The sequence below is a fragment of the Arvicanthis niloticus genome, chromosome 6, assembly GCF_011762505.2.
Source record: "Arvicanthis niloticus isolate mArvNil1 chromosome 6, mArvNil1.pat.X, whole genome shotgun sequence".
In the NCBI taxonomy this organism is placed as follows: domain Eukaryota; kingdom Metazoa; phylum Chordata; class Mammalia; order Rodentia; family Muridae; genus Arvicanthis; species Arvicanthis niloticus.
In genome coordinates, this window is record NC_047663.1 from 92,062,504 (window position 1) to 92,078,977 (window position 16,474).

Genomic DNA, 16,474 nt, shown 5'->3' on the forward strand with positions numbered 1-16,474 from the left:
TCTTAGAGAAGCCATTTTACCCACCATTTAGTCTGTTACTGTTGGATGAGTAAGAAGAGTGTGTGAAAGGGCAGGAATAAGACGAGACAGATGTCAGTCACTGGTCCGCAGGAGAAGCTGCAGGCTTGGATGAGGTGGGGGTGGGGTTGATTTTAAAAGAAATGGGGGACCCAGCTGATGTGAGCTTCCAGGAGTCTTACATGGTGAGGGAGGGATGCTGTGAGGTCAACAGCTTCTTTGGCCTCTTGGAAAAGTTATTTTTCTCTAAAAATCAGCTAATCTGGACAACAGCAAGACTGTCTTTGGCCCTTACTCAGGCTCTGTGCACTCACTTTGACTCTTTCCTTGGGCCCTCCCTGTCTCTTCACCCCATTTTTCCCCCTAATCCATCCAGTCACTCTAGTCCCAACCTGTGTAAGGAAAGCTGCTCCTGGGGGTCAGTGCACCAGAGCCGGGGTGGTCAGGTGGGCCAGGGGCCAGTCCAGGGAGCTGGGACTTGGGAATTCCTAAGAGTCTTTCACCTGGTGCTGGTTTTAAAGGGTGGAGGGTTGTAGGACTGAGGGGGTCATGGAGAGCAGCTGAGGCCTGGTACCTGCTGAAAGAATCTGAGTCCCTGAGGAGAGGTGAAGTTATAGCCTCAGTCATAGATCCCAGGATACTAGGGATGTCAGAAACAGCCTATTTTTTCAAGATGGCACAGACACAGTCGGGATAAACAAAACCAAACTGTAATTGTATAAATAGCTCAATGTCTGATGTCTGGAGTTTACTCAGGATCCTCTGCTCTCCTCTAAAGGGCTCGGGTTGTCTCTGACTCTGCCCTCTGCAGCGCACACAGCTTCGCTTGTGTGTCTAGATGCAGGCTGTCTCCACTGTCTCCGCTCTTCTTGGTGGTCATCCCATGGTATTGGAACCTCCAACATGCTGGGCTCTTCTGCTGAAACCTGCAGCAGTAGCTTCTCCTGGACTGTCTTCAGGAACTCCAACCCTGCACACAGCCTTATCTGCTCACCATGACCCCTTCATGCCTCCAAAATAGTACCACCTGGTTTGAGTGAATCTTACGGCTACTACCAAGTTTGGCTGGCCAGCAGGAGGTCCAACCTTGGCTGTCTTTGGAACACAGCTTCTGTGTGCTGACTCTCAGGAAACACTTCCCAGATTTCATCTCAGTGAGGTCGGTTTCTTCTTTTTGGAAGTGGGGTGGGGAGGTGGGTTTTTTGAGACAGGGTTTCCCTGTGTAGCTCTGGCTGTCTTTAAACTCACTCTGTAGACCAGGTTGACCTCAAACTCACAGAGATTCACCTGCCTCTGCCTTCCAGTGCTGGGATTAAAGGTGTACGCCACCACTGGTTATAGGTCTCTTCGTAATTACAACTGATTCTTTAGCCCCAGCATCCCTTGTCCCAGGAGAGCAAGAGTTTTGCTCTAGTGGTTCTGGTCTCTTGTTAATAACAGCTGATTCTTCAGCTCAGGCTAACCAGACACCACAAATTCTTTATAAAAATGGCCTGGTAGAGCCTTTACTCTGGAACTCACCAGTCAGCCTGTCTCTATCTGTACAGCCTTTGACATTCTTATTGTCCAAGCTCTTTCAGGACAGCTCACTGGCCTCTCAATGCTCAAGGGCCGCTCTAGCCCAAAGTTTCAAAGTCCTTCCAAGGTCTCCTCTTCACAAGGCTGTTTCACCTCTGTTTTGTATACACAGGAACATTGATCATCATGTGGGACTAGGTTTGTAGTAAGGCCCAGAAGGCTTCACCCTGGTTTGCTGTTCTCAGTGAGCACCCAGTTCTGGGTCAGCACAGAAGGGTCTTCAGGGGACTGCTTGTCCTCTCTGGTCTGGTACAGGGCACATGCTTTTCTTCCTTTCACTTCCTTTTTGACATCGGTATTATTCCTGGAACATCAGACTGTACATTCAGAAGTAAATGTATCTACTGACCAGACAGATGCAAAAGTTTTGATGAAGGCCCGAGGACATGGGTTAATTGGTAAAATGCTTTCCTGACAAGCTGGAGGAGCTGACTTTGCTTCCTAGAATTCATGTAAGCAAGCTGGGAAATGACCCAAATGGATAAAGCACTAGCTGCACAAGAGAGAGGGTTGAAGGCTAGAGTCCCCAGTACCAGGAAGTATGCAGCGAGTGCGGGAGCTGCTGGAATCCCTTCACTTCAGAGGCAGAGACAGGGAATTCCATAGCAAGCTGACTAGCTGAGACTAGCTGAGTCCATGAGCTCTGGGTTTAATGGAGAGACCTTGCTTTGATAAATAAAGTGAAGGGTGACCAGGGAAGACATTTGATGTCAAATTTGGGCCTCTACATGCACACATGGACGCATGCACATGTACACATAGGTATGCTACTCACATGCAGATACACATGCATACACTCTCCCAAACACAAATAATCTCTTCAAGGTGCTGGAGAACGCACCAAGAGGCAGAGCTACAATCGAAGGGCGTATCTTAGCTGGGCAGAGCACACTGCCCCCGCCCCCAGTCAACTGCCATTCATGCAGTTGGGATGTGTGCATATAACACGGATGTACGTGTAACACGGATGGAGGGAGCTAATTTGAGATTCTCTCCCTCTCTTTTATTTTCAAGACAGTGTTTCTTTGTTTAGCCCTGGCTGTCCCGGAACTCACTCTGTAGACCAGGCTGGCCTTGAATTCACAGAGATCCATCTGCCTCTGCCTCCCAAGTGCTGAGATCAAAGGCGTGTGCCACCACAAGTCAGTGACATTCTTTTACAGTCATATTTCCCCCAAGACATTGAACTCCAACTGGAACCAAAACCCAGAAACCACTTTTAGTCACAAAGGACCTTTGGCCCTTATTACTGCAATAATGAGAAACCATGCTGTTACAATGAAGCTTGGTCCAGTCTTGTTCACGCTAAAGATATCAGCTTCATAAACATACCATAAGTCTAATTATTCTCTGCTCCAAACAGCAGCTAACGATCTTAGTATTGGACCTTTTATCTATCTATCTATCTATCTATCTATCTATCTATCTATCTATCATCTATCTACCTATTATCTATCATCTGTCATTTATATCTTTTATTTATTTATTATTTCTGAAATTGTATTTTAATTACAATGTTTCTCCTTTCCCTTTCCTCATTCCAAACACTCCCGTAAACCCTCCCTGCTCTCCTTCAAATTCATGGCCTCTTTTTTTTTTTTTGGCAATTGTATTGCATGCATATGTATGTGTATATATATATATATATATGCATATATATACTTATAGATACAGATATAGTCCTAAATATAACCTGCTCAGTCTGTATAATGTTACTTGAATGTGTGTTTTCAGGACTGAGTGGCACTGGAGAACCAGCTGGTGTGCTCGTCCCTGAGGGGAACCGTCTTTCCTGCTCCCAGCTTCACTCAGCTGCCTATAGCTCTTGGGTAGGGTTGAGGCCTCATGGGCTGTACACCGTGTAGTTTGGCATGTTCATTGGTGTCTTCCTTTTTCAGCTCTTTTCCACAGTCATGCTGATGCAAGTTTATGGGTGTAGCTCTGATGTTACTACATCTCACAGAAATCTCACAGCAAGGTCTCTGATCCTTTGGATTAAAAAAAAAACTGATTGAGTCGATTTATTAAAATAGTTGACTTAGGCATCTGTAATAGTGACTTCAACCTCCACTCCTGGCTCACTATTGAAGGCAATTATGTTTTTCACACCATGGACATCAACCTGGTTTCTGGTGGCAGAGATCACAGATATCAACATGGTCTCTGGTGGCAATATGGACACCACAGACATCAGTGTGGTTTTCAGTGACAGCAGGAGTCATTGGACATCAACAGTGCCTCCTGTGGCGGCATGGAACATAGACCTCAGCGTGGCTTCTGGCAACATGGCCTTTGGTGGCAGCATGGACCATGGAGATACCTCAAGGAGGTTTTTATGTTGTATGTATGGGTGTTTTGCTTGCGAGTATGCCTGTGTCCAGTGTACATGTCTGGTGCCTGTGGAAGCCATAAGAGGGTATTGGATCCCCTGGAAGTGGGGTTACAGATGGTTTAAGACCTAGTGTAGGTGCTGGGAATTGAACACAGGTCTACACCACATACTTTGACCACCTACCCTCAACTTCTTCTTCCCTTCTACCCCAAGCACACCCAAACCACCCCTTCCTTCTTCAAGTCTTCTCCTTTTAATTAATTGATTGACTAATTTTCATTTTGTAACACCTTGAGTCCAGTTAGTGCTGCCTGCTGAGCAACTGGGCATGTGTAGGGAGACTTGGTGGGCAGGGGAATGGGTGGGGAAAGGGATCTAACATGGATGTTCCTGATGCTGTAGGCCTGGTGAAGGCAGGCAGAGGGGTGGCCTGACAATGGAGCTCAGGGAGGTAGGGGGACAGCATGCGGCTCAGGGCAATCGCCTATCTTTCTTGTGCCTGTGTTCTCACCGGCTTAACTTTGTGCTTTCACGGATGGGCAGAGCTGCAGTGAGTTCAACCGTGCAGCGAACATGTGCAGAAGCCAGCTTTGTACAACTCTTGTTCCCATCTTCCTGCTCCTCCCTTCTTCCCATTCCTCTTCCTCAATGCTCCCGGAGCCTTAGTCTGGGGTGTAGGCATTTAATACAGATGTCGGCCAGCTTTGTCTCTCCGCATTAACTGCTGCCCATTGTATAGAGAAGCTTCTTGGAATGACTGAGGGCAGCCTGGACCTGTGCGCATGACCATAAACATTTAGAGGGTGGTTTGGCAACATGTCCATTTAACAAATTAACAATATTATTTTCTTCCCTCTGGCCTATGGGTTCCTGAGCCAAGGGCTTTTAAAACCAGATTTATGAGAGTGGTGGCATAAGCAGCACTTTTCTCCAATAAATATCCACCATGAAGAAGAAAGAACATGAGGAGCTAAGATTTAGTTTAAACCTGTAGTGGCTGCTTGGGAAATAAAGATGCAGACTCCCGATTGGTGGCTTATATGTCCTTTATGCAAGGACAGTGTACTAAAGGAGAGAAGTCCCTGCTGACCAGTGACCAAAAGCTGCAAGCATTGGAACAGATTTGCAGAAGACAAGGGATTTCTTTTTTCTTTCTTTCTTTCTTCCTTCCTTCCTTCCTTTCTTCCTTTCTTTGTTGTTGTTGTTGTTTTTCAAGACAGGGTTTCTCTGTGTAGCCCTGGCTGTCCTGGAACTCACTCTATAGACAAGGGATTTCTAAGCATATCATATTGGAAGAAGAGTTTCTTATACATGAAAAAAAATGCCTTTGTTTAGTAAATCACACAAAAATCCAGCAGAAATTGTCAAAATTCTGAAAGACAACCTGACCATTTTGGAAAAGCAAGACCAAAAGACAGACAAAGCTTTAGAAGAAGTGTCAAAGTCTCTGCAAGCAATGAAGGAAATTCTGTGTGGAACAAACAAGGAGCCTCCACAGAAGCAGTGGCTCAGCTGGCACAGGGGCTCGGCAGCAGTGGGTTGCTGGTGACACTCATAGCTGACCTGCAGCTCATAGACTTTGAGGGGAAAAAAAGACGTGACCCAGATATTCAAAACCATCCTGAGAAGACAGATGGGTACATGGTGTCCTACTGTGGACATCAGTTCTCATCCTCACATCCTGTGAAGCCCCACAGATTGCCTCATGCATTGGGATTATGCTGAGAGGGTGATTTCGGCATGAGCCACTTGCCAAAATCATCCTCTTTTCTAATTAGTTCAGAGAGTTCTTCAAGTATGTGGAGCTGTCCACATTTGATATCGTCTCAGATGTCTTCACGACTTTTAAGGATTTGTTAACCAGACACAAAGTGTGGGCAGCAGACTTCTGAGAACAAAATCATGGCACTATTTTTTTGAAGATTATGAGAAACTGCTGCAATCCAAGAATGACATGACAAAGAGACAATCATTAAAGTTGCTAGGTGAGCTGACCCTGGCCCGCCACAATTTCACCATTATTACCAAGTATCTGAGCAAGCCAGAGAATCTGAAACTGATTTGAGACAAAAGTCCAAACACCCAATTAGAAGCCTTCCATGTCTTCAAGGTGTTTGTGGCCAGTCCCCACTAAACGCAGCCTATTGTGGAGATTCTGTTAAAAAAAAAAAAAATCAGTCCAAACTCATGGAGTTTATGAGCAGCTTCCAGAAACAAAGACAATGATGAGCAGTTCTCTGAGGAGAACTACCTGATCAAACAGATTCGAGACTTGAGGAAAGTAGCCCCATGAAGATGGTCCTGCCCTGACAGCCATTTGTCCCCCTTGCCAGCATGTACAATGTTGTTTCAAAGTCTCCATTCTTGGGAAGGCTTTGGAGGGCCTGTCTTTCTAAATTGATTGTCAAAGGTAGATGAAATATAAACATTTGAGTGGAAAAAAATCAACCTAGAATAATATATTCATTTTAATCAAGTCTATGATTGCTTATGGAATCAACCACTATATTAAACACTGGTCAAAAGCAGTATAAGTCTGGAGCTGGATCCTGGGTCTCCCAGGACATCAAGGAACGCAAGTGTCTCTTGAAACAGACAATGGGAGGGGACCCATCTGCTTTTGTTTATTTAGACAGGCTTTTTCAGACACTGAAGAGACGGGACCACTGTCCTGTCTGTGTGGACTTTCCTTCCCTGCCCGCTGCCCCCTAGGTAGTGAGTGGCTCCTAACATATAAGTGGGAACAAGTGCCCGCCCATCTCCCAGCTCAATTTCTTCCTCATTGTATCCCATGTCTGACCCAGGGCCCATGCCCATTCCAACTTTTTCGAGCTAGTCTGGGAGCAGCTGAGGGCCAGTTGAGATCAATAGAGGTTACAGAGACAGAGAACACCTGTGGGCTGTGATTTTCTCAGGGGAGAACTGCAAACGGGTGGCTGTAATCACCACCGCTCTGTCGACACCTCTGGGGGTCAATGAGTGTGAGGAGGCTTCACTAATAGCTGTTGTTATGGAAAGAATGCCTCACGTGACTATTTTGAGAGGTGGGATCACAGTAGGTACAAACCATGGGGCTAGAGGGGTGTGATAGATTTCAATCATAGAGGGAAAGTGAGTCATGCATAAAAAATGTCTCAAATGACCAAAGGTTCTCTCTTGTCCAGTTTGTTCTATATTAAACTGTCGTTCTGTAACAGTAAAAAAAAAAAAAAAAGCCAAATTTATTCTAGTATCTCTTACATTATGTGCATTCGTGTGGGTCTCTAAGTGCCAATGCCTGGGGAAGTCAGAAGCATGGGGTGCCCTGGATCTTCAGTTACAGGTGGTTGTGAGCCACCTGACCCTCTGCGAGCAGGACTCGTTCTTAATCACTGATCCATTTCTCTGGCCCTCCCCACACACAATTGGTTTTAGCCTGTAGCACTTTAGGACTTTAGGGCTTTACAATACCAGGCATGGAACCTCTCTGTGGATCTCAAAGACAATCCAGAAGTAGTTGGTTGCCCCACAGCCTCCATGACACTCTTTCACAAGGGCACACAACCTGATTGTAAGGCACCAGGGAGCCATGCAGACATTTGTCAGATTCCTTCCGGTGGGGGAAGACAATGACTAAACATGACTAGAGAAAGCCTTTCATTTCTGGGGAGTATTGAACATGAGGTAGCAGGAACTGGGCAGACCTCACTCTGCCTTGCCAAAACTGAATCAGGGTTGGTAGAAGCAGGGGCCTATTGAAGGAGTAAGAATGCAAGGGTGGGGTGGGGTGTGGGGTGGGGGAGGCTTGGGAGGAAGAAGCAAAGAGAGGGGAAGACCAGAGGAAAGATGAGCATCATGAGATGTTTGGATGGTTTGGAAGCTACACTGAGTTTTCCCAACTATTGTTACTTTATTTAGTCTTACAGACAAAAGTGTCATATTCAAGTGGTTACTGTTATTTTCAAAATATAACAGTAAGCCAGGTATGGTGGCTCCTGCCAAAAAATCCTAGAAATCAGGAGACTGAGGCAGATTTCAGCACCATATACCTGGTGCTTGGACTAGAGAGGGAGTTTCAAACAAGCCTAGACTTTGTAAAGTGACCTCACCAAGCTCTCTTCACTTACCACAACCCACCTGGGATGGTGAGGGAATAAAGGACAGACACACAGACGGAACATGCACAATCTTGGGTCAGGTGGGGTGCACACGATCTGAGGGAATGGCACCTAGTATCGCCACACCCCGAAACCTCAGAATGTTTATTATGTACAGGGGGAGGGGTTGGCTAATCTCAGGATGAGATCTCTGTAGGACAGCAGTCTTAGGCAGTAAATGTCCAGGCGGAGGAGGAAGCTGCAGTTCTGGATTTTTATCCATACTGATCTGACATCTGCAAACACTCTCAGTTGGAGGAATGTGAGCTTTGCCGACTTCAAGCTTGGCCCAGGGCTGGTATGGAAACTGCTTTGAGGTCTTGGTCTTTGCCATGGCTATGAATGCACTCAGGATTTCAGTCTCTCAGGGCTCCCTCTGCTCCCTACACTCACAATCAGGGAAAAGGAGGTCTCATAACAAGATTCTATAATGGGGAAACCTCAAGAGAGTTGGGTACGTTCTTTCCGCACAGGGGTTGAGACAGCCATTCTTGGTTGTCAATGTGGCTACGGCTACATTGGAAAGGAATTACAGTCCAGAAACAGAGGGCACACCTGTGAGAGATTTTTTGTTTGACTTGAAGTAGGTGAACCCATTTCTAGTCCAGACAACATCTGTGATCCAGATCTTGAGGGGAAGACACCTTTAACCTGGGTCACACCTTCTGCTATATAAGGTGTCTGTATAAGCCTATATAAGGACACAGAAGAAGGGAGCTTTTGCTCTTTGCCTGATGACTAGCACTTCCGTTACTTCATTGGAATTACAGCCTTCTCCTCCTGGTCCTCCTCATCTTTGTCCTCCTCCTTCCCCCCCTCCTCTTGTTCTTTTTGTTACAAGGTTTCTCTATGTAGCTCTAGCTGCTGTCAAACCAGCTGTCTCAAACCCAGGCTGTCCTTGAACTCTGATAGGATGATACACTAACCGCTGAGGTTGAAGGTATGTGTCATTCACCTGGCCACCAATGTGCTTCTAAAGTATCTGCATTTATGACTTTCTTTATTCTGTTACTATAAAAACATCATGAAACTATTACCACACTAGAAATTAGACATAGAATCTGAGCTCCTAGGCCATAGTTATTCATATTTGGCTCCAGAATAAACTATTCTCCATTCCCGTTGATGTCTTAGCTGTGTTTTGTAACGACATTGCTAGGGATGACTACTATCTAGTTCTTTTATACCTTCCCAGGCGTAGGGTTTGAAAGTGAATGATCTTTACCAGTGTACGGGTTTGAATTCTTGGTCCTCAGTTGGTGAAATTGTTTGGGTAGGATTTAGGAGGCATAGCTTTACTGGAGGAAATATTTTACTAGTAATGGATGGGCTTTGAGGTTTCAAAAGCCACATGCCATTCCCACTGCGATCTGCCTCTCGTGGGTCGGGCGCTCTTAGCTGGTGCTCCAGCCGTCGGCTACCTCTGCTCCCCCATCATAGATTTTAACTCTCTGGAACAATAAGCCCAAAATAAACTTTTTCTTCTGTAAGTTGCTTTGGTCATGCTGTTTTATCAGAGCAATAGAAAAGTAACTAAGATACAAGGAAAGTCATGCAACAGACACGCACTAGGTTCAGGATGCAGGCAGAGGTCAGATCTCCAGGTCCGAGGCTTATCCTTATCTGTAACTACATGGGGTCCAGGAACAAGGCTTGAGCCAGGCAGCCGCTGTCGCTGTCTTGGAGGTGAACATCTCTCCCCTCCTACCTTAGCTAACGACATGCATATCAGTTCCCATTGAGAGTGTTTCATGGCGTCCAGTGTGAAATGAGGACATTTGACCAGTCCTGGGGTTCTAGGGCCCCAAATTAGAGAGCAGAAAAAAGAAGTGAACAGGACTAGAGTTTCCCTTCCTTGTTGCTGGTCTCAAACTGTCTATGTAGCAGAGACAGGCTCTGAACTCATAGGCATGAATATACACGCAGATAAAACACCAAACATAAAAAAAAATATTAAGAAGTATTAGAGCCAAGGAAGGTTACACACACCTGTGATCCCAGCACTCTGGGAGTAGAGGCAGGAGGCACACAGCTGCGCGCGCGCGCGCACACACACACACTACGTTGTACTTTCCCCATTATGTATGGTTAGCTCTTGGTTCAGTCCTGGGTGGAGCTTAGTTCTTGCTACAGAGTAGCAGCATTTCATGGGGAAGCCCGCCAGGAGAAACTACTCAGCTTTTTCCTTGAAAAATAGCCAATTACCTAAACACAAAAGATTGACAGAAGTTCTAGACCCATACTTCTTTTTTTTTCTTGAGACAGGGTTTTTCTGTGTAGCACTGGTCACCCTGGTCCTGCCTCCTGAGAGCTGGGATTAAAGGCATGCGCCACCATCATGCTTCTCCCTCTTCAAATCCTAATTTACCATAAATTTACCTCAGAATACCGGGAAAGTTCGGTAGGTCAGATGTTTGCCTAGAAGGTCTGAGCTTTGACACCCAGCACGGCAAAAATCACACACAGTGGCATATACCTCTAATCCAAACACTCAGAAGGTAGAGGCAGGAAGACCAGAAGTTCAAGGTTACCCCAAACTACACGATACCTTGTCCCCAAAAAGGATAGAAAGAAAAAAAATCAGAAGGACCAATTTTGAGAAGGCAGCTTTACTTAAAAACTCTAAAAACAAACTCCTGGAGTTGGGAAGAGGTAAACCGTGGGAAGGCCAAACGTGGAGGAACCGGGATGAGATATGTGTGAAGGGGCCACCATAGGCAATCATAATCATGCAGGGAGGTGCACATGGGACAAGGCTGCAGGAACGTGGGTGAAGCTAGTACAGCGTCTCCCGGGCATGGGTTCGCAGGTGGCGCAGCAGGTGGGAATTGCGGCTGAAGCCACGGCTACACAGTACACAGGAGTAAGGCCTTTCGCCGGTGTGAACCAGCAGGTGGCGCAGCAAGTTGCAGCTGCGATTGAAGCTCTTGCCACACTCAGGGCACTCCTGGGGGACTTCCATTTCTTGCTTTGATGCTGTGTGTGTGATCAGGTGGCGCTGTAGGTGCGCATTGCGCCGGAAACTGCGGCCGCAGGTTGGACAGCTGTAAGGCCGTTCGCCAGTGTGGCTGCGGCGGTGGCGGGCCAAGTTGGAGCTGTTCCGGAAGCGGTGACCACAGATGTCACAGGCGTGGGGCTTCTCCCCCGTGTGGATGCGTTGGTGGCGTGCCAGGTGGGCATTCTGGGTGAACCCCTCTCCGCATTCGTTGCATCGGCAGGGTTTCTCCCCCGTGTGACAGCGTAGGTGGTGAGTCAGGTCTCGCATTTGGCGGAAGCTTTTGCCACATTGAGCACAGTGGAAAGGCCGGAGGCCACCGTGGGTCAACAGATGGCGAGCAAGGCCAGCTCGTCTCACAAAGCGTTTGCTGCACTGAGGACAGGCGTGGGGCTTCTCACCTGTGTGCACCTGCTGGTGGCTGGTCAGCTGGGAATTTTGGGTGAAGCAGCGGCCACAGACCTGGCAGGAGAAGGGTCGTTCACTGGTATGGACTCGCCTGTGGGTCATTAGTTGCTCGCTTTGTCGGAAGGCCTTGCCACAGTCACTGCACACATAGGGCTTACTCTCCTGGCGAGAGCTAAGGCTGCCAGGGTCTTCCGAGGACTGATGGTCCTTGTCCTTGGCATGGATGCGCAGGTGACGCTTTAAGCTAGAGCGTCGCTTGAAGGTCTGCCCGCAGTGGGAACAGAAAACGACTGGCACTTCTGGTACTTTTGTCTTGCCTTCTGGGTTTGGCGTGGGATTTTGTTCCTGGGCATGTGCCAGCAGGTGCTGCATGAGGCTGGAGCGACGCTGGAAGCCTTGGTTACACTCAGCGCATCGGAAGGCAGGCTCAGAGGAATGCGTTAGTAAGTGCTTCGTCAGGTGTGAGCTCTGACGGAAGCGGTAGCTGCAGAGATGACAGGCATACGGCCGCTCGTCTGTATGTGTGCGCATGTGCAGCTTGAGGATGGAGCTGCGTCCAAAAGTCTTCCCGCACCACAGACACCGGAAGGATCGAGAGCTTCCGTGAGCTTGCGAGCCGGGGTGAGATTGTAGCTGGTGGGCCTGTAGATGGGACATCTGTGGGAAGTTCATCCCACAATCTGTACATATGAATTGCACCTCAGCCTGGGGCTCGGGGGCACCTGCAGCCCCTCTAACCTCCACAATTTCACTACTGTCAGCAGGGGTACCTCCTCGAGCAGCGCTGCTGGTCTCCTGCCCTACAGTCTGCGTAAGAGGCTCTGCTGAGACTCCAAGGTTCTCTGCCTGGGACTCTGCTCTGATGTCGATGGGCCAAGTAGTGGCTTTATGCTCTTCAACGTTAAGGTCCTCGTTGTCAGGCACTCTGCTTCCAGATCCTGGAAAAGACGCAAGCGCAGAAGACTCAGAACTGTGGCTCACGCCTTTAATCCCAGCAAGCTGGGAAGAAGAGGCAGGTAGATTTGTGAACACGCGACACTTAGCCTGGTCTACACAGACAGTTCCAGAACAATGAGGGCTTCATAGAAACCCAAAGCAACAGAAGGGGGAGGAGGAAGAGGAGGAGGAGGAGGAGGAGGAGCAGCAGCAGCAGCAGCAGCAGCAGCAGCAGCAGCAGCAGCAGCAGCAGCAGCAGCAGCATTATTGGGTCTTTCTGAAAGAGCTACTAGGCACCATCAGAATCTGATGGGTCCAGAAGTGGAGGAAACCCGGGATTCTGCAAAGCTGGTGATGATTAAGCAAGAATGCCTTTCCTCTTCACTCCACCATTTCCTCTATTTTTCAGACAGCATCTCCATATTGCCTACAACTAACAACCCCACCACCCCAGCCTCCCAAATGCTAAGATTACATCACATAGCACCACATCCTTTGAAAGGATACGGTTTAGATCCACTAAATATATTCCGTGTCATGCAACAGTCTCAGCCATTTCATAACCAGTAGCGGTTTATTTTTTGACCACTTCTTTTAAAAAAAAATTTTTTTAGGTATGTATGTATTTTGTATGCATGCATGCGTGTATGTGTACCATGTACATGCAGTGTCCATGGAGGCTGGCCAGGAGACATAGCTGGATGTATCGGTACAGGCTTCTCTGGCCCCAGCACTCGGGGGCAGAAGTAGAAGGGTCTTGAGTTGAAATCAGCCTGAGCTACATATTAAGATCATGTCTAAAAATAACTGGATAACTGGGGGGGGAGGGGCGCATCAGAAAGGGCGAAAGGGAGTTTCCTAGGTTTGGTTATGGGTACCACTAAACAAATAAATGAAACAGAAAGCTGTGCCAGGGTCCACCCAGCAAAAGGTTAGAACGCCAGATGGTATCTGGAACTGTGAGTGAAGAACCTTCGGTGGCCATGACTGAAGAGGAGCTTACCAACAGGGTGTGCAGGCCAAGCTCTCTTCTCTGAGGTCTCCTCAAAGGTGAGAGACTCCTGCAATGAGAACCAAGACCAACTGTGAGTGAAGCATGGGCTCTGGGGCCTGAGAGGAGCAGAAGCCCACTGGGATTGAACAGAAGGAGACATGGACTGGCAAAAGTCAGACACTAGAGAACATTCTGGAGCCTGAGGTAGGGATTGGCTCAACTTACCAACACAGCGGCCAGCTCTTGGTCTCTGGAATTCTCCTCAAGCCATGAGGGGCCCTGGGGGGGATCTGACAGCATTGGGAGACCACAATGATGTTAGAAGGCAGAATTGCCAGTTATGTAGGGCTTTAAAGACATGGCCACCCACCCCCCAAACCATGAAGCTATCCCAGCACTCTTCTGCCACATACCCCTCCCTGACTTCCAGCCCCCACCCACAAATCCAGTCTGTCTCCTGGGACACCAGCTCCTCACTGCTTTCTTGTGGGTCCTGGAGAATCTCCTGGGGCTCTGGGCTCATTGGCCAATTTGAACTTGGGGCAAGCCTCCACTCGTCAGGTTCAGCATGCCTCGCAGGCACTGGTTGAGATGGTGGTAATTCATTCAATGGATGCAGGGCTGGAATTTCTTCTGAGGGCAACTCTGTCTGGGGGCTGTGGCTGGGGACCTGGGAAGGGCTATTTTGTTTCTCTGAGATGATGTCCGCAGGGGCATTCTTGCCAGCACTGAAGCTAAAATCCTGTTGAAAACATCTGTCTTAGGAGGCAGACAGGATACATGCCATACTCTACTGAGTCTATCAGGATAGGACAGAGACAGGGAGCATAGTTAGAGGGTAAGCAGGAGTTTGTGGATGTGACAAGGGACAGGAGAACAGAAGTGGTGTTTTTATAGTCTACATTATAAGAACACACTTGTACTTCATACTGTTGAAAGAAACCTACATATAAATGCTAAGAGCTTGGCATGTTCGAACACACACACACACACACACACACACACACACACACAGAGTTAATGGTTTGATCCAAGTTAACCTCTGTGCTAGCCGAGATGCCTTTGGAGGTTCAAGCCTGATGACAGCAGCAACTAGGCACAGTGTTTAAATGCCCAGACCCAGACATCAATGGAACAAGGAAAGAGCGTAGGGGTGATAACAAGAGAGACCCCAGCATGACAAGCATTAGAAATGGGACCAGAGGCTGGGTGTGGTGGTGAATGATTTTAATCACAGCATGTGCAATGGGTCATAGTGTGTTCAAAGCCAGAATGGATTACACAGACAGAAGACGTTGGACAGCCAGGACTACATAGAGAGACCCTGTCTCAAAAAACAAAACAAAACAAACAAAAAAAACAAAAGACCTCAACAACAAAAAAAAAAAACCAAAAAACCCTGAAATGTGACTGCAGGGATGGCAGTCTGAATGATACCCTGTCTTGACTGGAGCGCCCCCCTTCTTGCTGCCGGGAGATAAAAGGCAGTTTTCCCCTTTTGTTTAAGATGTTAATCTGCTGCCTTCTGAACACTGGCTCTCTGTATAAAGAGTCACCTCCGCGCTCTGCTCACTGCCTTTCTCATCGTAATGGGCAGCATGAGCTCTAGGGTTCTAGTCACAGAAGGAGGCCAGTGGAATTTGCAGGTTTCTTCTTGAGGTTATCAGTCTCTGTCCACTCACCCTAGCCCCTACAGTTCTGGACAAGCCCCCATCTCACCAGTGGTCCCGTGTGGCTGGTGTCTCTGGGCACGCCCTCCAGCAGCTGTACCACCTCCTCACCGTCCCGGAGTGGTTGGCCATGCAGTCGGCTCAGCACATGCGGGGGCAGGATGCTCAGGAACTGCTCCAGTACTAGCAGCTCCAGGATCTGCTTCTTGGTGTGCAGAGCCGGTCGCAGCCAGTGGTTGCAGAGTTCCCGGAGCCGGCCCAGGGATGCCCGTGGCCCCATATCTTCCTGATACTGGAAGCATCTGAAAAGCTGGTGGGCCACCTCAGGCCTAGGCCTGGACTCTGCCCGCCTGGGATCCTCCTCACCAACCTCGTCCTCCTCCAGCTTCACTGCTCTGGAATGCTCTTGTTCCAGGGCATCTGGGACTGGTTCCGCCAGCATCTTCCACAACTCCTACACCTGGGCAGGTCTTAAATCCCTTTCTTCAGCTCCTCCTACACCTGTGGAGCTAAAGACCCTGGGTTAAGATCTGCTACAGGAACCAGATACCTGTTTTTCCAGTACTCAGGATGTGGAAACTAGAGGACCAGATCAAGGCCAGCCGTATCTACTTATGAAAAGGTACACGAGAGCTGGAGAGAAGGCTCAGAGTTTAAGAGCACTGACTGCTCTTCCTGAGGTCCTGAGTTCAATTCCCAGCACCCACATGGTGGCTCACAACCATCTGTAATGGGATCTAATGCCCTCTTCTGGTGTGTCTGAAGACAGCTAATATATATATATATATATATATTTTTAAAAAAAAGGCACATAAACGCATGGTATAGTGAATGCAGGCAGCTAACCCCTGCTTGAGTTAAAAACTATGAACATGGGTCAGGCATAGTGGCTCACCATGGTCTACATAGTAGGGTTCCAGAATAGCCAGGACTAAACAGAAAGATTCTGTCTCAAAAAAAAAAAAAAAAGAAAAGAAAAGAAAAAAAAAAGAAAAGAATATGGAGCTGGAGAGATGGCTCAGGGGTTAAAAGCACTGACTGCGACTCAGTCATCTGTGACAATTCACTTTCAGAACTCCAGTTCCAAGGACGTCTGACACCTCTTCTGGCCCTAAGGGCACTGTACACATGCAGTGTGCAGGCCTGCATTGCATGTGTAGGCAAAACATCTCCACACAGTAAGCAAGTGAATCTAAAAAAATACAAAATAAAATTAAAAATTGAATGTGGCAGGGCTGGAGAAATGGCTCAGTGGATAGGATCACTGGCTGCTCTTCCAGAGGACCCGAGTTCAACTCCCAGCAACCACGGGTGGCTCACAACCATCTGTATGAGATCCAATGCCCTGTTCTGGTGTGTCTGAAGATAGCAATGGTGTACTCACATACAAAAAAAAAAAAAAAAAAA

General features: G+C 47.8%; 1 protein-coding gene and 1 pseudogene across 1 annotated transcript; one reads left to right on the forward strand and one right to left on the reverse strand.

Annotated features, from left to right (window-relative positions):
- The first annotated feature begins 3,960 nt into the window (after positions 1–3,960).
- On the forward strand, positions 3,961–6,527 carry LOC117711723 (calcium-binding protein 39-like pseudogene; annotated as a pseudogene).
- A 4,228-nt stretch (positions 6,528–10,755) lies between these two features.
- Positions 10,756–15,572, reverse strand: Zscan10 (zinc finger and SCAN domain containing 10). The gene is made up of 5 exons (XM_034506757.2): positions 15,117–15,572; positions 13,875–14,139; positions 13,623–13,687; positions 13,407–13,464; positions 10,756–12,405 (listed from the first exon to the last, which is right to left on the reverse strand). Exons 1-5 carry the CDS (start codon positions 15,507–15,509, stop codon positions 10,841–10,843), a joined length of 2,346 nt encoding a protein of 781 aa, XP_034362648.1. The 5' UTR covers positions 15,510–15,572; the 3' UTR covers positions 10,756–10,840.
- Positions 15,573–16,474: the final 902 nt, after the last annotated feature.